This window comes from Apus apus, chromosome 10, assembly GCF_020740795.1.
Source record: "Apus apus isolate bApuApu2 chromosome 10, bApuApu2.pri.cur, whole genome shotgun sequence".
Taxonomy (NCBI): Eukaryota; Metazoa; Chordata; class Aves; order Apodiformes; family Apodidae; genus Apus; species Apus apus.
In genome coordinates, this window is record NC_067291.1 from 1188292 (window position 1) to 1214706 (window position 26415).

Here is a 26415-nt window from a genome sequence, read left to right on the forward strand (position 1 = left end):
ACAGCCCGTGTGCCAGCTGCGCGGGAACCCAAAATGGCCACCCCGTGCTGCGGGCATGGGGACCCTCTCCTGGGGACACTGGGGACCCTGCGCCGGCCGTGCGGGGGCCTAGAACGGCCACCCTACCATGGGATGATGGGGACCCTGTCCTGGGGACTCTGGGGACCCCGCCCCGCGCCCTGGGGACCCCGCGCCGGCCGTGGGGGGACCCAAAATGGCCACCCCCTGGGGGGCCCTGGGCTGGCGACTGGGGGACCCCCGGCTCAGGGCCGCCGCGCTGGGCGCACCAGCAGCCCCAGCTCCGCGTCCCGCCGCCGCTCCCGGGGCGGGGGGGGGTCCCCGGGGGTGACGTCAGCGGCGTTGCCGGGTGACGCGGCGTGACGTCACGGCGCGATGGCCGCCCGGCCGGCCGGCAGCATGGAGGTGGGGGCAGGCCCGGCCGGGCAGCGCTGAGATGGTGAGGGGCGACCCGCGGCCGGGCCGAGGGGACGCGGGGACGCGGGGGCACCCGCACGGGCCCGGGGGGGGCGGCGGGGCCGGGCCTGCGCGGGGGGGGGGCGGGCTGCGCGGGCCCCTCGGGCCCCCCCCCGTGTGTCCCCCCCGTGTGTCCCCCTGTCTCCGCCACAGGAGGGGGACGGGGCTGAGGGGGCTGCAGCCCCCTCCCCACCGTTCGGGCCCCTCGGCGGCTCCAGGCACGGCCCCCACCTGCTGTCCCCATCCACTGGCCCCCCGACCTGCTGCCCCCCAGAGCGCTGTGCCCACCTCAGCACCCTCAGCCCGGCTCCCCGGTGTGCTGCCTTACCCCTCTGCCCCTCACCTGCTGCCCCCCCCCCGTCCTGCTGCCCCCCATTTTCCTGCCCCCCATCCTGTACCCCCACCCACCTGTTCCCCACATCCCACGGCCCCTCATCCTGCTGTCCCCTCAGTGGCTCCTCCCTTGTTGCCTCCCATTCCACTCCATCCCTCCTGCTCCCCCTTCCTGCCACCCCCAAATTTCCCCCCATCTCCCTCCTCCACGTTCCACTTCCTGCAACCCACTGCCCCCCAGCCTGCTCCCCCCAACCCACTGCCCCCCAACCTGCTCTCCCCCCAATCTGCTTCCTCTTTCCCCCATCCACCTCCCCAACCCTTTTCCCCCATAACCTGCTTCCCTCAACCCTCTCCCCCCATCCCTGTGGTCCCCCAACCCTCTACCCCCCCCCAAGCTGCTGCCCCCCCACCCTCTGCCCCCCCTTGATCCCCTGCCCCCCCACCCTCTGCCCCCCCAGGACCTCAAGGGCCAGTACTGGACGGACGATGACTCCGATGGGGACAATGAGTCCGAAGAATTCCTCTACGGCGTCCAGGCGAGTCCCATGGGTGCCGGGTCCCCTGGGCACCTTGGGGAGGGTGGGAGGGGGGCTTGGTGACCCCCAACCTGCCCCCGATCCCGAGCGGGGGGCCGCGGGGGTGACGGCCCCGGGTGCTGTGCCGCAGGGGACCTGCGCCGCCGACCTGTACCGCCACCCGCAGCTGGACGCCGACATCGAGGCGGTGAAGGAGATCTACAGCGAGAATGCCGTGGCCATCAGGTGGGTGCTCGGCCCTGCCCGCCCCGGCCGCCTGCCCCTGGCATTCCCAGGGCACCCAGCTGTGGCATCCCCAAGGGACTTGGCCGTGCCATTCCTGCACGTGCAGCAGTGCCATCCCTAGGGCACCCAGACGTGGCTTTCCCAGGACGCCCAACTCTGGCGTCTGCAGGCACCCATCTATGCCATCCCCAGGGCACTTGGCTATGATATCCCTGGGCTGTGCCATACCCAGGGCACCCAGCTGTGGCATCCCTAGGGACCTGGCCATGCCATTCCTGCACACCCAGCAGTGGCATCCCTAGGGACCTGGCCGTGCCATTCCTGCACACCCAGCAGTGGCATCCCTGGGGCACCTGGCTGTGGCATCACCAGAGCACCCAGCTGTTCCATCCCTGGGACACCCACTGTGCCATCCTGGGGGATAAGGCCATGGCTTCTCTGGGCACTTGGTGGTGCCATCCCCAGGGCACCCAACATGGCATTCCCAGGACACCCAGCTGTGCCACAGCCAGATCACCAGGCCATGCCATCACTGGGCACCAGCCGTGCCATCCCCAGCCACCCACCCGCAATCCAGGCACTCTCCGGGGGCCGCCCCAGTTTCGGGTGCACACGTGGGGTTCAGGGGGAGCCACACGTGCCCGTTGCCACCCCACGAGCCCCCTGCCCCAGCATGGGGGGCACCGGGTGGCCGTGCCAGCCTCACCCCGTCCCCCCGCCGCGGCGCCGCGTGTCTTCGCAGGGAGTACGGGACCATCGACGACGTGGACATCGACCTCCACGTCAACATCAGCTTCCTCGATGTGAGTGCCCAGGGGTGTTGGCAGGGGGGACACACACACCCCTAGGGGAGGTCCCTGAATTTCCCTGCCCTGCGGGGGGCCTGAGGGCTGTGCCAAAGCATGGCTGTCCCCTGGCAGGAGGAGGTGGCGACGGCGTGGAAGGTGCTGCGCACGGAGCCCATCGTCCTGCGCCTCCGCTTCTCCCTCTCCCAGTACCTCGATGGCCCTGGTGAGTGGGGAGGGACAGGACGCAGTGTCCCCACCTGCCCTCAGGACAGGGATGGCGGTGGCACTGGTGGCTTGTCCTCCTCTCTCTCCCCTCAGAACCGTCCATTGAGGTTTTCCAACCGTCCAACAAGGAGGGCTTCGGGCTGGGGCTGCAGCTGAAGAAGTAAGAGCTGAAACCCAACAAGCACCGAGGGTGGTGGGTGGGGTGGGCCATGGGGTCACTGTTTTGCCCCAAAACTGGCCAGTGCTGCATGTCCCCATGCCACCACCTTTTACCTGCCACACAGCCCCCGGGCAGGCTCACCACCAGTTTTGGGTGGGGAAGAGGAGGCACTGGGTGGCTTGGATGGCTTGGACCACCCCATGTACCAGTCTCAGTGGGTATTGACGCACCCCTGGGTGCTGATACCCCACTCGGCAACCCACACCACCTCTCTGCCAGGATCCTGGGCATGTTCACATCCCAGCAATGGAAACATCTCAGCAACGATTTCCTGAAGACCCAGCAGGAGAAGAGGCACAGTTGGTTCAAGACAAGCGGCACCATCAAGAAGTTCCGTGCTGGCCTCAGCATCTTCTCCCCCATCCCCAAGTAAGACCTCGGTGATGTCCCCAAGGTCCGCATCCCTCAGTCCCCTCACCCTGGGGACCTGGCACTGTGCCTCAGTTTCCCCACTGGCCCCTTGGATGCTGCTGCTCCCACCCGGAGCCCAAAGGGGTGAAGGTTTCTCCCCAGAAACCATCTGAAGGGTGAATTTAGCGCCGGGTGACAGCAGGAGTAGGGGACGGTGACAAACCGAGGAGCTCAGTGGCGCTGTGCCCACAGGTCTCCCAGCTTCCCTGTCATCCAAGAGTCAGTGCTGAAGGGCAAGCTGAGTATCCCCGAGGCTCGTGTCAACCGCCTGATGAACCGCTCTGTGTCCTGCACGGTGAAGAACCCCAAGGTGGAGGTTTTCGGCTACCCCCCCCCCAGCACCCAGGCAGGTGTCGCCCCCTTCAACATCCTGGTGGGTGCCTCCCCGCCTCGGGGTTTGCTTTCCTCTCCTTTCCTTTCCCCAGTTCCTGGGGGGCTGCTGCGGGGTCGGATTGCTTGTCGTGGGGTGCTGGGGGACCCCCTGGGGTCGGGGGGGGGCCCTGTGGGTTTTTGTCCCCTGTGCCTTGTCCCCAGCACCCTTGGGTGCTGCTGGGCAAGTCGGGACACCAGTGAGGGTTCCTGCAGGGTCCTCTTGGTTCCGTGTCCCCGGTGTGGCTGCATCCCCAGGAGGGGGTGGGCACGTGGGGGTCCCGCTGCAGCCAGGGGGTGTTGGGGAATGCGGGTGCCATGCAGGGCTGGGGGCCCCTGGGGGGAAGGGGGTAACCCAGCTGGCTCCGCTCTGGGCCTGGCGCAGGTTGGTGGCCACTGCAAGAACATCCCAACGCTGGAGTACGGCTTCCTCGTCCAGGTGAGAGGCCACATCCTGCTGCCTGGAGTGTCCTACCCCTGCTCCACATCCCACTCAGCCCCATCCAGCTTCCCAGATCATCCTCCCCTCTGTCCCATGTCCCACTCATACCCATCCTGCTGCCCCAACCATCCTCCCCACCCATCCCACATCCCGCTTGGCCCCATATCACTGCCTGGAGCATCTTTCCTGCTGCCCTACATCGCTCTCAGCCCCATCCCATTCCCTGGAGCATCCTCTTCACTCAGCCCACATCCCTCTCAGCCCCATCCCAATGCCCTCTCGGGCACCACGGCAGGGCCTGACTCCCCCCATCCCTCAGATCATGAAGTACGCGGAGCAGCGGATCCCGACGCTCAACGAGTACTGCGTGGTGTGCGACGAGCAGCACGTCTTCCAGAACGGCTCCATGCTCAAGGTGTGGGGACGGGGAGGGAGACAGAGCAGGCACAGGCTGTCACCCCGTGTCCCCATCCCTGTCCCTCCTCACGGCTCCTGTCCCCCCGCAGCCAGCCGTGTGCACCCGGGAGCTCTGTGTCTTCTCCTTCTACACCCTGGGCGTCATGTCCGGCGCGGCGGAGGAGGTGGCCACAGGTGCCGAGGTAGGGCTGCGCATGGTGGGTGGCCACACTGTCACCTCGGGGCACTGTCCCTTCACCCGTGCTCTGTCCCCAAGGTGGTGGACCTGCTGGTGGCCATGTGCCGCGCCGCCCTGGAGTCCCCCCGCAAGAGCATCATCTTTGAGCCTTACCCTTCCGTGGTGGACCCCAACGACCCCAAAACACTTGCCTTCAACCCCAAGGTAAGCACCAGGGGGGGCAACGCTCACCCATGCTGAGGGTCTGTGAGGCTGAGGGAACCCCCCCCCAGACCCCTGCAATGATCTCTCTCCTGCCCCATGTGTAGAAGAAGAACTATGAGCGGTTGCAGAAGGCCCTGGACAGCGTGATGTCCATCCGGGAGATGACCCAGGTACACCAGCCTGGCCCCCCACCACCTGTGGGCCCGTGTGAGACCCCCCAGTGCAGGAACCTTTGCTGAGGGGAGGGGTGGGGGGGCAGTTTTGATGCCTACCTGCACCCTTTCTCACCTCTGCCAGGGCTCCTACCTGGAGATCAAGAAGCAGATGGATAAGCTGGACCCTCTGGCCCATCCCCTCCTGCAGTGGTAAGACCCAGGGTGCTGCAGCCCAGTCCTGCTGCCCCACATCCCTCCACAATGCCTCACATTCCCTGGGACAGAGAACAGGGTGGGGGACAGCTGGGCACCTCCAGCACACCCCCCCCCCCGTTATCCCATGTCTCCTGAGGGATCATGACCCTCCACCAGCCTCGGGGCAGGTTCTGGTGTGGCTCCCAGCTTGACCCCACTCCCAAGGAGTGTGGGACCACCCTGTGTGACCTTTCTTCTCCCCTTCCTTCTCCTCTTCCCAAGGATAATCTCCAGCAACAGATCCCACATTGTCAAGCTGCCCCTCAGCAGGGTAAGGGGCCTGGCTGGGCTCCAGGCAGGGTGCTGCATGTGGGATGGAGGGTCTGGAATGTGGGATATGGAAGGTGGGATTTAGGGTATGGGATACCAGGTGCAGGCTATAGGATACAAGATGTAGGTTATGGGATGCAGGACAGCAGGGCATGGGATGTGGGATGAAGGGTATGGGATTGGGATGTTGAGTGTGGGATGTGGGATAGGGATGTGGGACATAGGATGTGGAAGGTGGGACGTAGGGTATGTGATGCAGAACATGGGATGGGGTGTGGGATGCAGGATGATGGGTGAGCAATACAAGGGGCTGGGCTGTAGGGGACAGTCCTGGGATGGGGTGCAGGAGGCAGGACAAGGGATATGGGGTGGAGGATATTTGCCATGGGCTGCGGGATCCTGCCGGCCCTCCTGGCAGGGCTGGGCCAGGGGCCAGGCTGCCGTGCATGATCTCTGTCCGTCTGTCTGTCCTCTCCCCCCACCGGCACCGCCTCTGCTCGTCCCTTTCCCCTGGTAGCAGCTGAAGTTCATGCACACCTCCCACCAGTTCCTCCTGCTCAGCAGCCCCCCGGCCAAGGAGGCTCGTTTCCGCACCGCCAAGAAGCTCTACGGCAGCACCTTCGCTTTTCAGTGAGTTGCTGGAGGGGGGGAGCAGCAGCAGGAGCCCCTGCTGGGCGCTGTGGGGCTCTGTGGGGCTGACGTGGGGCTGGTCCTTCCCAGTGGCTCTCACATTGAGAACTGGCACTCCATCCTCCGCAACGGGCTGGTCAACGCTTCCTACACCAAGCTGCAGGTGAGGCTCCCCTGTGTCCACCCCAGGGTGGGCAGGGGGGTGCAGGCAGACCGGGGGGTGCAGACAGACCAGGGGGTGCAGGCAGGCAGGGGGGTGCAGGCAGCTGCCTGCTGGGGCCAGGTCACCTCCAGCACCGTCCTCGAGCCAAAGGGGGTCCCCGCGTTGCTCACCCTGGTGTTTTCCTGCAAGCTGCATGGAGCAGCCTATGGCAAGGGCATCTATCTGAGCCCCATCTCCAGTATTTCCTTTGGATACTCAGGTAAGAGGCTGCTTGTGCTGCCCAGTCCTGCCCAGTCCTGCCCATTAAGCCCAGTCCTGCCTGCGCTCCCATCCCCGCTCCCTGCATGGGCCCAGGGATCCTTGGCATCGTGGGGGCCAGAGGAGCTAAATCCTTCCATCCTTCCCACCTGTACCAGCCTCTTCCCAGCCAGGGTGGGGCTTTCTGATGTGCCAGGGAATTAAACTCCCCCAACATTTTCTCATCTCCAAAAGCCACTTTTGGGGGGGGTTTCAGGGCTCGGCCACCAGGCGGGAGCCCCCAGCGTGGTTATCACCATCTGTGGCACGTGTCCCCGCCTCACCCCGGGGATGCTCCCTGCCCGGGGGTGACGGCTGCCGCCTGGCTTCTCCACAGGGATGGGGAAAGGGCAGCACCGGATGCCTTCCAAGGACGAGCTGGTGCAGAGGTACAACCGGATGAACACCATCCCCCAGGTGACAGGCAGGGGACAGCGTGGGGGGGCCGGGGAGGCAGTGAGGGGGCGCTGGGCCGGGCGGTGACGCCGGGTGCTCTCCCCGCAGACCCGCTCCATCCAGTCCCGCTTCCTCCAGAGCCGCAACCTGAACTGCATCGCGCTGTGCGAAGGTGCGGGGACGCGGGGAGGGGGTGCCAGGCAGCACCCGCCTCCCCGGCTCAGCTGGTGGGAGGGGGGGGGGGCTGTGGGGACCCCCAACCAACAGCCCCTTCTCCCACAGTCATCACCTCCAAGGACCTGCAGAAACATGGCAACATCTGGGTCTGCCCCGTCTCGGACCACGTCTGCACCCGCTTCTTCTTTGTGTAAGTCCCAGCTGTGCCCACCCTGCCAGCACCCCTAGGACACCCCCCAGAGCACCCCCTCACCCCCTCCTCCCCTTGCAGGTATGAAGATGGCCAAGTGGGAGATGCCAATATCAATACTCAGGACCCCAAAATCCAGAAGGAGATCATGCGTGTGATTGGGACTCAGGTCTACACAAACTGAGTGGCGATGGGGAGCCCCCCTGGGATCCCCCCAGGTGCCGAGTGGAGACCCCCAGGAAACGTTGGGAAGGACAAGAGGGTTTTGAGGCTCCCAGGCTGGGCAGACGGGCCGAGGCCAGCACCTCCACCCTGCACACAGGTGTCAAGCAGCCAGCGAGGGCCCGGTGGGTTTAGGGGTCCCTTGTCCCCTCCTGTCCTGCCCCCCAGTGTCCCCAACCCTGTGACAGTGTGGAGAGGGAGCTGTGGGGCTGGCGGGGCCGGTGCCCGCCCCTCCCGGCAGCGACGGCGTTTTTATCGACAACGAGAAACCGAAGCAAAAAAAAAAAAAATCAACCCAACGAAACAAAAACCAACCAAAACAAACCCAAAAAACAGAGGGGGGGGGAAGAAAAAAAAAAAAAAAAAAAGAGAAAAGGAAACTGTGTCATGTGGTTAAAACAGCAGGGGGTGGGGAAGGGCTGGGATCATTGGAAAGGGGGCTGTGGGGAAAGGATGGGATTACAGGGGTGGGTGGGATCACTGGGAAGGGGTGGGATCATGGGGAAGGGTTGTAGGGACTTGGTGGGGCTTTGGGCAAGGGATGGGGCTGCGGGGAGGGAATCCCAGCACCATCACACCATGGCAAAGGGATGGGGCTACAGGGCAGGGCCCACACCATGGAAAAGGGATTTGGCCTCAGGGATGGGACCACACTGGAGACATGGGACCACCCATGTGATGGGGCCTCATGCTGGGGTTCAGGCACCCGAGGGATTTAAAATAACAAACACCCCCAAGCAGCCTTTGCCATCCCATTGGACATGTGGGCATGGTTTATCAACCAGGAGTTATAAAAAGGAGCAGCTTAAAAAAAATATCCCAACTTAGGTACAGGCGCCAGCTGAGACCTGACAGGCTCATCACACCAGTGGGTGTGCTCTGGGTCCTGCCCCAGTGCCCTCCACAGCCGGGGTGAATTCCTCCAGAAAATGGTCATTCCTGGGGGGGGAAAAAAAAAAAAAAGGCAAATGGAAAGGGAGACCCATGTCCCTCTGCAGGCTCCACTGGATTCCCAGTGGATGATCCAGCCTGGCTGGAGTTGAGCTGGTGGAAATGGGGTTCAGGAGGGGACGATGGTGGGGAAATGTGGGTGGTGGGGAAGGTGGGTGCTGGGGCGCAGCAGCGAGTGCTCCAAAGAACCAACCAAGGTGACGATTTTGACAAAATAAGTTTATTTCGCTTCACGTTGTTTCTGCCGAAACCTCCACATTTTTCTTTTGCTTTTTTTTTTTTTTTGCTTTTTTTTTTGTTTGTTTGTTTTGTTTTGTTTTTGGCTGGAAAAAAAAAAGAGAAAACAACCCAAAACCCACCCCCCCCACCCCACCCCCCTCCCTCCCTGCCCCAAAACCACAAAGAACCACCTCGTGTCGCCCCCTCCGAGAGGCGAGCGCGGAGCTTTTCCACCGGCCTCCCTCCCCTGCCCCCGGATCACACCGGGGCTGGAGGAGCCACCACTGCCCCCCAAAACCCCCTTGTGTCCCCCCCCCCATCCCCAGCCATGAATCGGCCCCCCCAGACCGAGCCCTTGAGCCCCACAGATCCCACCCCCCAACCCGAGCCCTCCAGGAAACACTTGCAGCTCTCAACCTTTGAGGTTTGGTGGGTTGTTTTTTTCCCTCAACCTCCTTTGAACTTTGTTTCTTTCTTCTTCCTTGCCCGGTTTTTTGTTTTTGTTTTTGTGTGTGTGTGTGTGTTTTGTTTTTGTTTTTTTTTTTAAATTAATTTATTTATAGATATATTTAAAAAAAGCAATAGTCCTTTGGTCCCTAAACTCTAAGGAATGATATGACTCTGAAACAAGTAATCCTATGTCCCTGTGCCAGTGACGAGCAGGGGGACACACGCGTCCCGCTGCCCTGCTCCATGGGATATATATATATATACTTATTTATATATATCTTCTATAAGTCCAACATCCTTTGATCCCCTTTTTTTTCCCCCCTGACACGGGGAAAAACCAAATCTTGCCCTTTTTTCCTTTTTCCAAACAAGCTTTTCCAGGTGAAGCACCCGAGGCTGGTCCCATCCCACTGGCTTTGGTCTAAGAATCCGTTTGGAGCCTCTTTTCCTTGTTTCTCCTGGGAAATCAGTAGCAGCAAATGAGTGCTTTATAAAACAAACACAAAGGTAGATCCGTATCCCAGCTGCCTGGAGCCGTCGGCCGTTCTCCCAGGGAGGGATTTGGTGAGTCCTGGTGAGCAAACCTCAGCCCCAGCTCCACATCTCCACAGCATCGCTCTCCTCCTTCCTTGTCTTCCTCGCTCTCTCATTCCCGTTAAGTAACAAACAAAGACCAGTTTGGGGAAACAAATCAAAAAAGGAAAGAAAAGCTACAACCGGGATGACTCTCTTCTTCACCGCCTCCTCCATCGCCTCCTCAGCTGCCTCCTCGGGGTGTGTGCAAAGAAAGAGAGTTACAGGTTTGGACACTGCACGTGGGGAAGGGGGAAGTCGTCAGACACCGCGGGACGCCCGACCTGCAAAACAGGGAAGGGGCCTTGGGGCTGTGTCCTGGGAGGGACAGAGGGATGGGTGGGGAGAGGGGAAGGACTGAGGGAGGGGTGGAGAGAGGGAGGGAGGGAAGGATGGAAGGAAGGGTGGAGGGAGAGAGAGAGGGAAGGATGGAAGGAAGGGTGGAGGGAGAGAGGGACAGAGGGTCGGATGGAGAGAGGGATGGGGGAAGGACAGAGAGCGGGATGGAAAGAAGGAGAAAGAGGGAAAGAAGGAGGGAGGGAGGGAGGGAGGGAGGGAGGGAGGGAGGGAGGAAGGAAGGAAGGAAGGAAGGAAGGAAGGAAGGAAGGAAGGAAGGAAGGAAGGAAGGAAGGAAGGAAGGAAGGAAGGAAGGAAGGAAGGAAGGAAGGAAGGAAGGAAGGAAGGAAGGAAGGAAACATGGAGAGAGGGAGGAAGAAAAGTAGGGAGGGAGGGGACAGAGAGAGGGATGAAAAGAAGCAGAGAGGGATGGAGAGAAGGATGGAGGGAAAGACAGAGGGATGGAGGGAGAGGACAGAAAGGGATGGAAAGAAGGCTGGAGAGGGATGGAGAGTGGGAAGGACCTAAATCTTGAACCACTCACACCGAGGGTCCTGGGCGCGGAGGCCCCCGCACACACTGGAGGACACTTCTGGAGAAGCCCTGGTGCTGGCTGTGCCCCCCGTGAGCCCAGCCCCACTGCCAGGTCCCCCAGGGCACCACGGGGGGCAGCAGGGCCAGACCCCCCCAGCCCCCCTTACCTCTCCACAGGGCCAGGGGGAGCAGAGGTCAGTAGGGCCTGTTGGCATCTTTCGGCCGCTTTAGCTGGACTTTTAGCCTCTTCATGCCGATCTGGAAGCCGTTCATGGCCTGAATGGCTGCCTGAGCACTCGTCGGATTGTCAAAACTGACGAAACCTGGGGGCCAGGGGCAGGGGACAGAGGGGTTTGTCACCATCAACATCACAGGTGGCTGCTTTCCTTCAGCCAAGGTGTGGAAATCCCACAGGATGCTCCCATAGGCAGCCTCGGGGAGCCGCGGGTTGGGGGCTGGGAGAGGAGGATGTGGGGGTAACAGCACAGCCCCCAGGTGCAGGGTACTGGGTGATGGGCTGATGGCATCTCTGGGGACACGACGGTCTGTGGGGACATTGCGGTAGGAGGGTCTCGAGGGAATGGTCTCTGGGGACACTAAGGTGATGGGACTTGTGTGGACACTGGGCTGACAGGGTCTACCAAAGTGATGGGGACTGTGGGCACACCAAGGTGTTGGGGTCTGCAGACTCATGGGACACCCAAGTGTGGGAAACTGGTGACAGGATCTGCAAAGACACCGAGGTGATGGGGCCTCCAGACACACTGGAAGTGTGTCACCAAGGTGAGAAGAGTCTGTAGGGACACCAAGGTGAGTGGGTCTGTAGAGATACCAGGTTGACAGGGTCTGTGGACACACTAGAGTGATGAGGTCTGGGGACAGCAGAGTGACAGGACTTGTGGGGTCACCAAAGTGAAACAGGGACACTGTGCTGGCAGGTGTGCATGCCAGAGCATGCTGGGGGCAGTGGTGACACTCAGCCACCTGAGCAGAGCAGACATGGTAGTGCCAAGTGGTGACCAGCCCTCCCTGATGGGCACACAGGCAGGTGCACTGGGCTGAGGACACAGAGGACAGTGTAAAAGGGGACAGCAGCAGGATCAGTCCTTCTGGCATGGTGTGGGACAAAAAAACGCCCTTTGGCCTTAGGACAGACAACCACGTTGCTCCAGCCACTGTGTGGCTTCAGTCACCCATCAGTGCTGCCCAAGCCAAACCCCTGAGCTGGGACATCAGGAAGAGCCTGACCCCTGAGCTGGGATGTTAGGGAGAGAGAAAGACCCCAAGCTGGGAAGTCAAGGACACCCTAAGCTGGCAAGGAGAGATGGATCCCTGAGCTGGGATGTCAGGGAGAGCCAGAACCCTGAGCAGGGGACCAGGAAGAGCTGGATCTCCAAGCTGGGGAACAGTGGGGAGAACCACACCCCCAAACTGGGATGTCAGGGGAAGTTGGATCCCTGAGCTGGGACATCAGGGGCAACAAGGTCCCCTAACCTGGAACCTTGGGGAGAGACAGACCCTCAGGCTGGGGTATCAGCAGGAGCTGGAGAGCAGGGAGGGCTGGGCCCTGAGGTGGAACACTGAGGGCAGCCAGACCCTGACCTGGGACATTGTGGAGCACCACACCTCAGGACTTACCAAAGCATTTACTCTGGTTGGTGGCACGGTCCACAAAGACTTTGGCAGAGATGACGTTGCCGAAAGGCAAGAACATCTGTGTGAGCTCCGCGTCCCCGAACTCCTGGGGCAGGTGATAAATAAACAGGTTACAGCCCTCGGGACCTGGGTGACACACAAAGGACAGCCACACGTCAGGCAAGGGGTCACCCCGGGGAGCGAGGAGCTGCCAGCCCCACGGCAGGGTGATCCAGCCCCACGGCAGGGTGATCCAGCCCCGCCACCCCTCACCTTCTCGCTGCTGCTGCGGGATGATGGGCGCTTGCTGGGGAAAGGCTTGGCTGATGGGCGCGTAGGCGGTGGGATACGCTGCTGGAAGGGAGAGACGTGGAGCTGAGACCCCAGCACCCACCCTGCTCCCAACACAGCCCCGGGAAGGGCTGGGGACAGGGATGTCCCCTGCTGCCATCCTCGATGGAGCTGCTTCTCCTGCCCCAGGGCTACTCTTTCTGCCCTTCCCACCCCTACTGGCATGGCCCCGGTCTCCCAGCACACCCAGGATACAGGAATGGCTCTTCCAGAAGGGGCACTGGTGGCAGCAGTCATACAGCCTCAAGGCTGGGGAAAGCCAGCACTTTTGGTTGGAAAAAATACAAAAATTGGGGCTGCAAAACTTGCTTTTCTGTTGAAAACCTGCAGAACTCTAGTAGTGCTGCTAATTAAATGGCTGCTGGACTCCATGTACTTCCACAGGCTGCTCTGACTCCCTTCTCTCCGCATCCCACCTTCCTGGCCAACAGACTTCACATGCAACAAACGTCCAAGGATTTTTGATGACCTGGTGCCTCCATGGCCACCTCTACCATGTGCTGGCCTGTTGGTGGGAGCCAGCACGGAGCCAGCTCTCCACCACCACCCAGAACTCACACCCTTTCCTGGGTGCTGCCACGAGCTCTCCCCCATGGAATTATCTCAGTGTTAAAACTCACTTTCCTCCATCTAAAACTTGCATGGAGGGCTGTGCCAGGAGCACATCTGTGCTGCTGGGGATGGAGGGCAATGCTTTCCATCAGCGTCACCCAACGCTCACCACGTGGCCCCAACACCCATCCCCAGTGCTTGTGGCTCAACCCCAAGGTGGCGTTTCACCCTTCCCAAAAAAGGGTGAGGAGCAAAGAAGAGAGAGAGGCAAGATGTGCAAAGCAAAGTTGGAGACCTGCATAGTGCTGCATGCCTGCGTAGGCCTGCTGGAGGGGATCCGCCACCGTCGGGCTTTGAGCTGGGGAGAGAAAAGAAGGAAGAAGGAAGAGAGAGGAGGGAAGAGAAACCTGGGGATGAGCTGCTCCCATGGGAGAGGGCTCTTGTCTGAGCACTGAGCTGCTCCACACTTGGGAAGAGCTGAGAGCATCGCCCTGCTCACACAGGTGGGGACACCACAGGAGGAAGGATTTTGGTGGGGATCAGGGCACGGCTGGTTCCTCCAGCATGTTCCCAGGATGGGGAACACCCCAGGATGGGGAACACTCCTGGAGCTGGCCACGGGGGCTGAGCATGCACCCCCAACCCCAGGGGGATGGGTGGGAGCCCCCCTGGCAAGGCTGCAAGGAGGGTTACCTGGGTAGGGGTGGATGCCATTGGTGTAGATGGTCTCGGAGGCGGGCTGCCCGTTGCTCTGGGGGGGCAGGGGGCTGAAGCCGTTCACCCCGATGGGCGCGGCGATGCTGGGCACGGGCGCCGTGCCGATGCCGGGGGGGGTGCTCGTCCCTGCGGGAGGGAGGATCAGCACCAGCAGCACCCCCCCCCCCACCCGGGGGGATGCTGAGCAGGATGGGGAGGGCAACAGAGGTGGTGGTGTGGGGGGGGTTGTACCTGAAGAGGGGGTGAGGGGGGCGGCCACCAGCCCGCTGACGTTGAAGGCGGCCATTTGCTGCATCTGGGCGGCAGCGATGGCGGCCATGGGGTTCAGGCAGGTCCCCTGGGCAGCCGCCATCAGGGCTGCCTGCTGCTGCATGATCTGAGGGGCAGAAAGCGGGGAGAAGAGGGGAGAGCGAGGGAGAAGCAGAGAGAAGCAGGGAGCAGGGGAGGGTAAATTAGCATCCCCCCCCTTCGCACCCGCACACGGGGGCTCAGAGGGGTAACTGCCACCCACTGTCAGACCTAGGGACAGGAGGTCTAGGTGACACTAGAAAAGGGGACATACGGGGCTGCTGCACCTTACAGCTCTGCCACCCTCCCCTGGGGAGGTGAAGCCCACCGTTGTGCCCCCAAATGGGGATACCCCAACCCCGAAGGGCGTCTGGCACTGGTACAATCCCATGCAGGCTTTCACCAGCAAAACAACCCCCCCCGCCAGCCAGGGGGCTCCCCAAACCCCCCTCCATCCTGGCTGGTGTCAGCTCCTACCGCTTGCGTGTAGGCCCCGTAGGCGCCGAACTGGATGGTCATGGGGTTGAAGATGCCCAGCTGCCCCGCCATCTGATGCATCCGCCGCAGGGTCCTCTCCTTGTCCGTGTCCGCAAACTTCACCACCAGGCTGGATGAGGCGCCCTGAGTCGGGAAGACGGGGCTGACGATGGTGTCCCAGCCATGTCCCCAAAATGTCTCCCTGCTCCGGGGAAGGACCCGCTGGCTCAGAGCAGCCGCAGCATCCTCAGCCCCAGGGATGCTGCCTGGCTTGGCAGCAGCAACCAGCGATCGATGGGAGGTTTAATTATAGCCAGTTTTTCTCCCTGGCGGCAGCTCCCTGACCTCTGTTTCCTTTCTCCTCCTCCTCGTTCACAAATTTGACCTTCAGTGTTAATTAAACAACCCCTTTCTCCAGCATAGAGGGAGTTAGCCCGGCGCACCCATCCCCAGGAGCTCAGCACCCAAGCAAGGATGAACCTCGGGGTGATCTGGCCAACAAATTGCCCCATCTGTAGGATTTTGATCCAATTAGACAGAGGATCAAATTAGCTGGTGATTGGATTACGCAGGCAGCACGGGGTCGAACGGGGCAGGGCAGAGCCTGGCACTTACCGGCATGGTCTGGCTGCCGTGCAGGCTGTTGATGGCAGCCTGTGCCTCGGCGTGGCTGCCGTATTTCACAAAGGCACAACCTAAGGACAGACAGGGGACAAGGGAGAGGTCGGATTTGGCTGCTGCAGGAGTCTGAGCTGCCTGGCTGGTGGCTCCTGCCCTCCACGGGTGTCAGCAGCCAGCGGGGTGCTCGCCCAGGTCCCCAAAGCCCACCTTTGCTGGCTCCATCCGGCCCTCGGAGGATGGTGCACTCCTCGATCTGGCCGAAGGGCTCAAAGAGGCGCCGGACATCGTCCTCGCTCTGCTGCTTCCCCAGCATGCCCACAAAGAGCTTCCTGTCTTCTAAAAACAACACCCAGCCCATCAGAGAGCGGGATGTCACTCACCATCCCATCCACTCAGCCCCAATTTGCACAGAGGGAGAAGAGCCACTAACCGGAGCCTGGGGAGGGAGTGATGCCGCTCCGGCAGTGAAGATGGAGGGTTTATCACCTCCATCCTCTAAAACACTTGGGGTGGGAAAACCTCTCCTGCAGGGAAATTGCTGAGGGCTGAAGCTGGGAAGAGCCATCTCCTGCTTCAGGAACTAGAGTTGGGGCTGTTCTTGCGGATGGAGGAGCCGGCTCCTCCAGCACTGACGCGGGATGCGGTTGGGAAACAAAGAGAGCCCACAGAAACAGTGGCGATTGCCTCCGTATGATTGACTCCCAGAATAACCCACAGCCTCTGGCCGTGCCCAGGGGACATAAATAACCCAAACATGAGAGAAGGGAGAGTAAATAATGAGAATTTCATGATTATTACCAGCATCTGTCTTGCGCAGCCGCGCGCTCCCACCGCGCGCTAATGGCATTTGACAAAGAAAATAAGGTGCCCTGTCAAGAGCGTTGCCAGGGAAATAAATAAATAATGGCAGGAGACGATTAATGCTCTGTCCGTTAAGGTACGGGGAAAATTAGTTAAGGGAATAGGACTCGTGTGTTGTCTAGTTAAAATATAAACCATCTCCTGGTGCAGGTGGGCAGGGGCAGTGGGCTCAGTGGCCCCGCGTCACCCCTTGGTTCGAGGGGGCCAGAGCTGTGTGCCCAAGCTCGCCCACCAATTTTCAATCCTCCCCCAGTGACACTCGGTACGCGGGTAATTTATGTGCTGGGTTCCTCCGGGACGTGCCGGGTCCAGCTTGTGTGGAGTTTTAATTAGGTGTTTTGGGTAGGAGGATATCTGCCCTGGTTGTCCTGCCGAGGACACGCAGCTCCACATCAGTGTCCCGCCTGTCCCGGCAGCCCTACGTGCCCTGTGCTGGCTCACAGCACCAGGAATGTTGCTGGGTTTTGATCCATTTCCTGCAATTTTGCCTGAACTATTGACTCAGCCTGGAAATGCAGCACCCCCTGAGCTGCAAGCACCCGCTGAGAATTTCAGGGGGAGGGGGAGTGGCAGCTTCTGTTTGTGAGGGGGTCAGGCCACGTGCAGCCACTCCTGCCCCCCACCTCTGCCGGGGTGTCCACAGGCAGCTGCGGGCAGGGAGTCAGGTTGTTTGATAGACAAAGGGGCTGTCACAGAGCGGCTCTGCCCAGCCACGACGTCAGGATGCTCATGGTATGATGTCAGGATGCTCACGGTACGACATCGGATGTTCTCAGCATGATGTCGGGACTTTTTCCCCCCAGGTGGCCGGGCAGGGAGAGCAGAGATGGCATTTGCCAGCCAGGTTTGGATGCCACTGGCACAGGCAGCCCCTTTCGCAGGTTCCTCTGCAGACAAACCTCCCTGCGGCAGCCCCTCTGATGCCACCCCCCTAGTTGACCCTGCACCCCCCTTCCTATGTGGGGCAGCCAGGGAGAGGGGGGACCTACCTCCTCGGCCCTCGCTGTCGGCCGGCTTCACCTGGATGGGGCGGTTCATCTGCAAGACAGAAGCAGGAGCGGGCAGTCAGTGGCAGTGCTGTGCCTCCTCCCCAGCCCTGTCCCGGGGGAGCAGCAGGATTTGGCCCCAGCTGGCACTAGGGGCCGGGGCGGGGAGCAAGGGAGGGACTTGCAAGAGGGGGGCTGGGGCTGGTGGCCACACCAACCTGGGTTGCCACGGGCAGAGGGTGATGCCACAGCCCCGGGGACGGGCCCCCGGTGCCAGCCTTGGCCGCCTTCCTGCTTTCCTCGACTGCAAAGGACTGCAGAGGTGGCAGCAGTGCCCAGCCAGCCCCTCTGGCGGCCCTGCCACTGCTCCCCTTTTCCTGATTCTCACCCAGTTCTGGCCTCCTCCTGTGCCTCGTCGCCGCGTGTAGCTGCGTGACACGCGCGTGCGGCAGGACTCGCTGGGCCAGCACACGCACCCCTGGCCCCCTGCCCCACCGAGCCATTTCTCCTCCTCTCTCCCCCTCCTTTTTCCCCTCTTTTAGCCGAAAAATGCTACAGTTACAGCCGTTTCCATGGCAACAAGCGTGCTTCCCCCGCGCTGCTGCGGAGCCCGAGCCATGTGCTCGATGGGGTCGTCACGGCAACGCGGGATGTCACGCATGACGGGGCGTGTGTGCACACACGGCTGGAGCACAGGCGGGGGCAGCTGTTGTACCCCCACCCCGGGGTCCTCCCTGGGCTCCTCTGGAGGGGTCCCCACGGTTAGGGGCTGAGGGGGGGACAGCACCACATCCCACCCCCCGGGGTGAGGAAGAGGATGGTTAAAGAAGAAGAGGAGGGAGGTTTCCACAGCAACCACCTCGTCTCCAGGGAAACGTGGGGAGAAATGTCAGCGCAGAGCCAGGGGATGCTCCAGGGAGGGGACTGGGTCCCCAGGAGCCATGGGGCGGCACCGAGGGCCACCTGGCCGCTCTCATGGTACCCATCGTGCCACCAGTCCCAAAAACATCCACCCAAACCCCTGCACCGAGCTCAACCCAAACCTCAAGAGGCTGTGACAGCAGAGAGACCTGTGGGACCAACATCCCCCTCATCCCTGCCATGCCCAGGAGGAGGGAACCCCATTTTTGGGGGGCTGCCCCCCCTCCACCAACCCACCAGTCCTATTTACCAGCACGACGGCCTTTGATGGAATAAATTTCCCGTGCCCACTGCTGTATGCTTAATGTAATAAACCCGGCGAGGATGATTTAGAATAACATTTAGGGAGCCGCAGAGTGTCATTTTGATGTGTCTCCCGTCTCCGCTCGCCGGTTATTAAACGGTATTGATTCTCCAGGAGCGGCTGATGTTTATAAATGTCAGGCCTCAGGGACCTGCTAACCTACCCCAGGGCCGCCGCACTGAGGAGAAACCTCCCGGCCTACAGACACCCCCAAAAAGGGGGTTTGGTACCCTTGGCATTGTGCCCACCCTGGGGTGCTTGGTGAACCCCTACACCCGCTCCCATGGCACAGGGAGGCAGCTTGGGCACCCAGACCTCTCCCTGCACCCAGATGTCTGGCACCCACCTGTCCATCTGTCCCCACCACACCCCTGCTCCATGCTCCTGTGCTCACGGGGTCACCCAGACACCCATGGCTGCCCAAAAGCCCCCCATCCATCCCCCAACACCCAACCAACCACCCAGCCATCTCCCCTGCTCCTGACACCCACCCAACCACTCACCCATCCCTGACACCCACACACCCACCTATCTGCCCATCTCCACCTAAGATTCACCCATCAGTTCACCCATCCATCCACCAACACCCACCCATATCCCCAACACCCATCCATCCCCTTAGTGCCCATAACATCCAACCATCCACCCCCCAACACCAGTCCCTCCCCATAGCACCCTTACACTGTCCATCCGCCCCTCATAGCGCCCAGATACCCACCCATGTCCCCCCCACCCATCCTTGCACACCCTAAGGACACACTAATGCATCCAGGGTCACAGGAGACCCTACCTGGTGCAACCCAGCACCTACCACTCCCATCACTTGTGGATAACCCAGCTACAGCACCCCATGGCCAAACCACCGGTGTGCTACAGCCCCAGGGGGTCACCACCAGCTGCTGAACCACTGCCTGACCCCTTGGTCACTGTCACCCACCCAAATTCAGAGTCCCCCAACAGCCTGGGTACTGGGGAGAGCCAGCCCATGGTGACTCCCTGCAGTGGGACCTGCCCTGTGGGACAGAGTCACTTCTGGCCCTTGCTCCTTCCTCAGTGTCACCTCCTCCTCATGCCCAACAGCGAGAGGGTCCAACAGGCCAGCACACATCCCAACTAGGTGAGACAGTGCAGGGAGACAGGCGCTCAGGTACAGGCAGCCACCCATCACAGGAACACCCTGACAGAGCCCAGGGGTGAAACTCACAGCAGGGGGACACAGTCCTGGGAACAGCTACACCCCCACACAGCCACACACCCCCACACGTGGCCCCGCACACCTTACAGCCACAATCCTGCACACCCCAACGCACAACCCGCCCACGGTCACCTCCACTCCCCCCGCACCAGCGCACACCCTCACAGCTGCACCCCAGCACCCACGCACACCCGTACAGCCATCCCAGCACCGCTGCACACCCACGTGAGTCACGCACCCACCCCAGCCCCACTTACACCTGCACACCCCTGCATCCCTCTTGAGCACCCGCCCACAGCCACACACCCACGCAACACCCACAGCACCCTCCCTGCAGCTGTGGACCCCACAGCCACAGGCGCACACCCCAGGGTGCACCATGCCAGGCAGAAACACAACTACCCTTGCCTCAGTTTTCCCAGTGCACACCCACAGGGGGACCCTCAGCAACCCTCTGTGGACACGTGGACACCCAGAGCTGGAGTCCACCCCCTCAGCAGCACCCACCATTCCCTGTGCACCCCCCGAGCCCTGCACACCCCCATATGGTGGGTGTGGGAGCCCCCACAACACCTGTGTGCACACCCACGCTCCCTGCTTCCCCCAGCGTGTGCACACATGCACCCACATGCACACACCTGCACGCCCACAGCAGCCACCCCACATACACCCACATGCACCTCCCAGGGCACAGTCATGGGGGGCAAAGACACCCTCACTGAGCCACCCACACAGCTGCACACCCACCGCCCTCGGCTGCAACTGCTCCCCACCAACACCCACCCACCACACAGACCCCAGGGGCAAAACCGCACCCCTGCACCACCTGTGGGTGCAACACCCCCCAGCACAGCCCCCCCGCACGCCTGCAACAACACACAGCACCAGCACGCACACCCAGGCCCAGCGGGGGTAAATACACCCTCCCGCCAGCACACAAACACAGACCCACCCCCGGGTGCAGATACACCCTCCTCACAAACACCCAGACCAGCGCACAGCATCCCCGGGTGCAGTAACACCCTGCTTACCAACACCCACTCACACAGAGCATCCTGGATGCAGATACACCCTCCTGACCAACACCCCCCTGCCAACACCTTCCCCATCCCTGGATGCAGATACACCCTCCCCAGCAGCGCGCGCACACACACACACACACACACAGACGCTCACAACCCCCATCGCTGCCTGCAAAATTCACCCCCACCGCCCACAACCGCCCTGCCAAGCACATTCACCCCCTCCCCGGGCGCAGATACCCCCTCCTCACCAACACCCTCACGCAGACACGGCATCCCCGGGAGCAGATGCCCCATCTCCGTGTGCGGTGCACCCTGCCCCCCGAGCCCCCCCATCCCCGGGCGCGGATACACCCCCCCGCACCACCCAGGCACGCACACACCCCGTCTCTGCCTCACGCACCCCCTCCTCACCAACACCCCCCTCCCTGGGAGCAGACACAGCCTCTCGCCATCACCCCCGCCCCCCCACGCCTTCCTGCCAACCCCCCCCCCCGGGTGCAGCCCCCCCCCCCCCTCCCCAGCACCGCTCCCCGCGGGTGCGGGTTCCCCCGCGCACACGGAGGTGCCGGGCCGGGCCGGGCCGGGCCGGGCGGGCGGCAGACAAAGGCGGGGCCGTACCTCGATGCAGAGAATCTTGGACCCGGCGGGCACCCACAGCACGGGCGGCCGCGGCCCCGGCGCCGGCACCTGCGGCAGCTGCATGGCCCGGCCCGGCGGGACTCGGCTGGGCTCGGCCCGGTCCGGCCCGGCCCGGCGGGACTCGGCTGGGCTCGGCCCGGCCCCGGTCCTCCCGAAGCGGCTCGGCTCGGTCCGGCCCGGTTCGGCTCGGCTCGCGCAGCGGCGCGCGAGGGGCGGGGCGGTGAGAGGGGCGGGGCAGCCCCGCCGGGCCGGGCCGGGCCGGGCCAAGGGGGCGGGGCCGCGGTGAGGACACGCCCCCTCCCGCCGGCTGGACACGCCCAGGGGGGCGGGGCATTGGCTGGGCGGGGGAGCGGGGGTGTGAGCACAGGGGCGGGGGGAGCACCGCTACGGGGGGGCACGGCTATGGGGGGGCACGGCTATGGGGGGGCAGAGCTATGGGGGAGCACCGCTATGGGGGGGCAGAGCTATGGGGGGGCACGGCTATGGGGGGCATGCCTATGAGGGACACGGCTATAGGGGGCACAGCCATGGGGAGGCACAGCTATGGGGAGCACAGCCATGGGGGGACACAGCTATGGGGTTGTGAGCACAGCTATAGGGGGCACAGCCATGGGGGAGCACCGCTATGGGGGGGCACTGCTATGGGGGGACACGGCTATGGGGTTGTGAGCACATCTACAGGGGGGCACAGCTATAGGGGGGCAGAGCTATGGGGGGGCACACCTATGGGGTTGCGAGCACAGCTATAGGGGGGCACAGCTATAGGGGGGCAGAGCTATGGGGGGGCACACCTATGGGGTTGTGAGCACAGCTATAGGGGGGCACAGCTATGGGGGGCACAGCTATGGGGTTGTGAGCACAGCTATAGGGGGCACAGCCATGGGGGGGCACAGCTATGGGGGGACACAGCTATGAGGGTATGAGCACAGCTATAGGGGGCACAGCTATGGGGGGACATGGCTATGGGGTTGTGAGCACAGCCATAGGGGGGCACAGCTATGGGGGAGGCACAGCTATGGGGGTGTGAGCACAGCTATAGGGGGGCACAGCTCCAGGGGTGTGTCTGGCAGCCCAGGGCTGTGCACACCCCATGTGCTCCGTGCTAGGCAGGCACACACCCACCCGTGTGCCCACAGACGTGTGCCCAATTGGGGCCACCTGTCCCCACGCCCACGGGCAGGCATGTGCTCACACACCCCCCCCCCGTGCTCACCCTGTGCTAGGGGAAGAGTGAGCAGCTACAGCAGCTGCACATCTTGCACACACATGTGCACACAGGAGGGGGGGTGTGACAAAGAGGGGACACCAGCAAGCAGGACCTGGCCCCACACCTCCTTTAGGCTGCCACAGTGGGCTGTTAACTCTTAACCCTACTGATACACAGGACCACCAGTAAGAGTGCAGCTGGGGAAGCCACATCCCCGCCAACCCCGTCCCCCTCCGCTAGTTCCCTGCACCCGCGGCAGGGATTGATATTCACGGGCCCCAGTGCTTTCCCCAGCCAACTGTCGGCCCTATTGATTTTTATTTAGGCGAATAATTAAATATTTATTTTCACTTTGTTAAGCTCGGGAGGTCGGAGCTCACAGAAAGCGCAACAGCACGTGGGCGGCAGGAAAATCAATGCCTCGGTTTGCGGCCGCTGGAAGTGGCTCCCACACTCGTGCCCCAGGGAGGTGTCACAGTGTCCCCCCCGGTGCCCCCCTCCCCCACGTCACTTACCCCTGGCAGCGTCTTCTGCTCGTGCAGGGCGCTCTGTGCCTTCAGGGCCGAGTCGCGGGCGCAGTAGGTGAGGAAGGCACAGCCTGTGGAGATGGGGAGATGGGGTCAGTGTCCGGCCTGGCATTGCCACAAAGACCCGGGCACGTGGAGAAACGGCAGCAGGACCAACACAGCACTGGGGAACCTCAGCATCCTGGCACCCAGCACCCTGCTACCCTGATATCCAGTACCCCAGCACTCTGATATCCAGCGCCCTGGCACTCAACTCCCTGGCACCCTGGTATCTGGCACCCTGGCATCATGGCATTCAGCACCCCAGCATCCTGGCACTCTGACATCAGCACAACAGCACCCTGGCAGCCTGGAACCCCGGCATCCAGCATCCTGACACCCTGACACCTAATAGGCTTGGCATCCTGGCATCCAGGAGACTGGCACCCTGATATCCAGCACCCCAGCGCCCTGTTACTCAGCACCCTGACACTCTGACACCCTGGCATCCAGCACCCCAGCACCCTGACATCCAGCACTGCAGCACCCTGGCACCCCAGCCCCCAGGTGGGCACTGCTGCCAGTGGGGCCAGAGCTTAGCCCCGAGATGAGGTGGGGAATCTTGATACAAAAGAGGTGGAGCAGCAGGATGAGGGAAAGAGCCAGGCAAGAGCAGGCAGCGAGTCTGGCAGCATGCAGGCAGCAGAGCTCTGGCCCCAGGCTCCAGGGAAAGCTGCAGCCGAAGCCCTTCTCCAGGCGTCGAGGTCGCGCATCCATCCCAGCTTGCTGCCACGCTTCTCCCAGTCCCAAGCATCCTCCTCAGGATGGGACTGGTGTGGCAAAGGCGTTTCGGCTACTCAGACATCGCGGTGCTTCGGGAACCGGGAATACGCCTGGGGCGAGGTTTTCCCACGCTGACTCACGCTGCCGAGCTGCTCACAAGCTCAGAGCTGGCGGCGACGAGAGAGCCCCGGGGACGGGGTCTGGTCCTCTCCCCTCTGTCTCTTCAGTTCCCATGGGAGCATCCCGGGTCCCCCTGCTGCCACCATGCCACTCCCTCCCCAAGGGCTCCCCCTCAATTTCCCGGGGTCACATCCAAAATTGTCTGAAAGTGATATTAAAACAGCAGCAAAACAGTTTCCCTTCAACAAAGTAAATATTTAATGAATAAAATTGACATTGATGCATTTTTAATATTGGCACAATTAAATCCGCCAGCTGATTAAGTATTAATAACTCTTAATAAGTACAACCAGCATGCCTGGGAGGAAAGGGAGCACGGCAGTGGGGCGGGGGGATGCCAAGGGATGGGGTCCCTTGCCCCCCTCAGGGTGCTGGGGACATCTGCCCTCGCAGGGAGCAAGGGTAAATCCCCCCTGGATAAATATTATCCCACTGCGTGTGGAAAGGGGAGGTCAGCACAGCTGCTCACGTCAGTCCTGGTGCCATTTCCAGTGTTTACCATCCGTAATCATGTTGGTTTCCTCCTCTCTGCTTTTTTCTCCCCTTTTCCCCTGCAGGCGACAATGTGGATGGTGCCCAGGCATTCTGGAGAAGTTTGGAGGGCTGGAGCAGGGGGGATCCTGCTCCGAGGCTCACCAGGAGGAAGGATGCCATTCAAATTAGAGGAGTGTCCACAATTAAATCGCATGCCTGGGCCGCAGCGGTTGAAGCTTGTGTTGGAGGAAGCGCCGAGGGGGCCCAGCAAGGTTTGAATCCCGTTGTTTAGGGCACCCAAGCAGCTTTGGAGGCATCTGGAGACATCTCAGAGACTGTGTTGTGCTTATTGATGGGGTCCAGGGGGGCTGCCCCACAGGCACGAAGGGCACGACACCACGGCATCCACGTGCCACGTTTCAGCTTCCCAGAAAGTCCAGGTGAAGCAGGTGCTGCCTGTGGCGCAGGGGCTCAGCAACAGCGTGTGGAGGAGCGTGAGATCCTGTCTGGGTGACACCCGGGGTGCCCCGACCCCGCTCCCGAGCCACAGACCCACAGCTCACAGGTGGGGCGTCCCACAAAAATCTTGGTGGTGCAGGCGTGAGGCCCTCGGTGCGACACTGCCCGGGGTGCTGCGGGCTCCGTGCTGGGGTGCCAGCCAAGCCCCGGGGCTGCCAGATCTTGGGGCAGCTTGTCCTGACCCCCCTGCAGAGGCCTGGGACGCGGCGCAGGCAGGGAGCAGGCAGGTGAGTGCCTGTATCCCAGGTGGGTGCCTCCACTCCAGAGGTGCTCCGACTCCAGGGGTGCTCAAAACTCACGTGGGTGCCCTGATGCCACACAGGTGCCCCCAACCCAAGTCGGTGCCCAGACACAGCCGAGGTGCTCACGAGGTGGGCGGAAGCTCCCAACCCCAGGTTGGCGCTCCCACCTTTGGTGGGCGTCTCCATCCCAGGGGTGTGTTCACCTTAGACCAGTGCTTCCACCCCCGAGGGCACCCCAATCTGAGGGGTGCCCCATCTTTTAGATCACTTCAGATGTACCCCACCTCAGGGGTGCCCGTTACGGTGTGACTCATCCCGGCGTGGTGCATTCTGAGGTGCCACCACCTCGGGGGCACCTTCACCTCAGGAGTGCCCCCACCTCAGCGGCGCACCCTACTGAGGGAACCCCACCTCAGGGGTCCCCCATACCAGGGTGCCCCACCTCAGGGGAACCACTATCTAAGGGCACCCCACTTCAAGATTTCCCCCAGCTCAGGGGTACCTTCAAATCAGGGGTACCTTCGAACTCAGGGGTATCCCCACCTCAGGGATCCCCCTGCCTCATGGGTACCTCCAGATCAGGCGCACCTCACCTCAGACGTGTCCCACACCTCAGTGCCCCACCGCGGGGTGTCCCACCTCAGAAGTGCCTCCACCTCAGCCGTGCCCCCTCCTCAGAGGGGCCCCATACCTGGGCGACTCACCTCAGATGTGCCTCCAGATCATGGGGTGCTCCACCTCGAGAGCGTCCCACACCTGAGTGGTGGACCCTGCCTCAGGGGTGCATCACCTCGGGGGTATCCCCCACCCCAGGCTGTCCCACCTCACAGGCGCATCACCCCGGGGTGTCCCCCCCCACCCACCTCAGGGGCACCCCCACCCCGGGGTGTCCCACCTCAGGGGTACCCCCACCCCATGTCCCACCTCCGGGGCACCCCCACCCCGGGGTGTCCCACCTCAGGACGCCCCGCCTGGCCGTGCCCCGCCGGCGGGCGCCGGGCCCCCCCCCCGTCCCCCCGTACCTTTGTGCATGCCGGTGAAGCGGTCCTTGAGGACGGTGAGCTCGTAGATGCGGCCGAACTCCTCGAAGAGCGGCTTGAGGTCGCTCTCCTCCAGGTTACGCGGGATCTGCCCCACGAACAGCTTGATGGCGTCGTGATCCTTCATGGCGATGGCGCCGGGCGGGCGGCTCAGCCCGTTCACCCGGCCGCTGTTCGCGGTGCTGAACGCCGCCCCCGCCGCCGCCTCCGCCGCCGCCGCCGCCGCCCCCGCCACGCCGCTGCCCGCCG

At 62.4% G+C, this 26415-nt stretch overlaps 2 protein-coding genes across 7 annotated transcripts; one reads left to right on the forward strand and one right to left on the reverse strand.

The window, feature by feature from the left end:
- Positions 1-392: 392 nt before the first annotated feature.
- PARP6 (poly(ADP-ribose) polymerase family member 6) lies at positions 393-7919 on the forward strand. Of its 2 annotated transcripts, XM_051628745.1 has the most exons (22): positions 393-457; positions 1269-1346; positions 1477-1571; positions 2314-2374; positions 2492-2582; positions 2678-2744; positions 3024-3173; positions 3408-3588; positions 3970-4023; positions 4346-4441; positions 4533-4625; positions 4700-4825; positions 4930-4995; positions 5123-5190; positions 5458-5506; positions 6026-6135; positions 6226-6298; positions 6488-6557; positions 6933-7012; positions 7100-7163; positions 7274-7358; positions 7440-7919. In XM_051628745.1, the coding sequence occupies exons 1-22, from the start codon at positions 455-457 to the stop codon at positions 7540-7542; spliced, it is 1863 nt and encodes a 620-aa protein (XP_051484705.1). In that variant the 5' UTR covers positions 393-454; the 3' UTR covers positions 7543-7919. The 2 variants fall into 2 exon arrangements, 1 of the variants encoding a protein (XP_051484705.1); XR_007890464.1 differs by lacking the exons at positions 6488-6557; positions 7440-7919 and having other exon boundaries at positions 6023-6135; positions 7274-7305.
- Positions 7920-9925: 2006 nt separating this feature from the next.
- CELF6 (CUGBP Elav-like family member 6) lies at positions 9926-26370 on the reverse strand. 5 transcript variants are annotated; one of them, XM_051628444.1, is made up of 13 exons: positions 26149-26370; positions 22938-23020; positions 17135-17183; positions 15492-15620; positions 15279-15358; positions 14664-14807; positions 14130-14274; positions 13875-14024; positions 13477-13539; positions 12552-12632; positions 12282-12425; positions 10811-10966; positions 9926-10057 (listed from the first exon to the last, which is right to left on the reverse strand). In XM_051628444.1, exons 1-12 carry the CDS (start codon positions 26291-26293, stop codon positions 10839-10841), a joined length of 1341 nt encoding a protein of 446 aa, XP_051484404.1. In that variant the 5' UTR covers positions 26294-26370; the 3' UTR covers positions 9926-10057; positions 10811-10838. The 5 variants fall into 5 exon arrangements, with proteins under 5 accessions (XP_051484404.1, XP_051484408.1, XP_051484405.1 ...); XM_051628448.1 differs by having other exon boundaries at positions 15492-15617; positions 26149-26353; XM_051628445.1 differs by having other exon boundaries at positions 12552-12629; positions 26149-26345.
- Between the last annotated feature and the right edge of the window lie 45 nt (positions 26371-26415).

Excerpts from the sequence above, each read along its gene's own strand:
- PARP6 (XM_051628745.1), top strand. Across the intron at positions 2,583-2,677 it reads CCAGTACCTCGATGGCCCTG|AACCGTCCATTGAGGTTTTC; the intron begins GTGAGTGGGGAG and ends CTCTCCCCTCAG. Across the intron at positions 5,191-5,457 it reads GCCCATCCCCTCCTGCAGTG|GATAATCTCCAGCAACAGAT; the intron begins GTAAGACCCAGG and ends CCTCTTCCCAAG.
- CELF6 (XM_051628444.1), bottom strand. The coding sequence starts at position 26,293 with ATGAAGGATCACGACGCCATCAAGCTGTTCGTGGGGCAGATCCCGCGT. Across the intron at positions 13,540-13,874 it reads TGGCATCCACCCCTACCCAG|CTCAAAGCCCGACGGTGGCG; the intron begins GTAACCCTCCTT and ends TTCTCTCCCCAG. Across the intron at positions 12,426-12,551 it reads CCCGCAGCAGCAGCGAGAAG|GTCCCGAGGGCTGTAACCTG; the intron begins GTGAGGGGTGGC and ends TGTGTCACCCAG.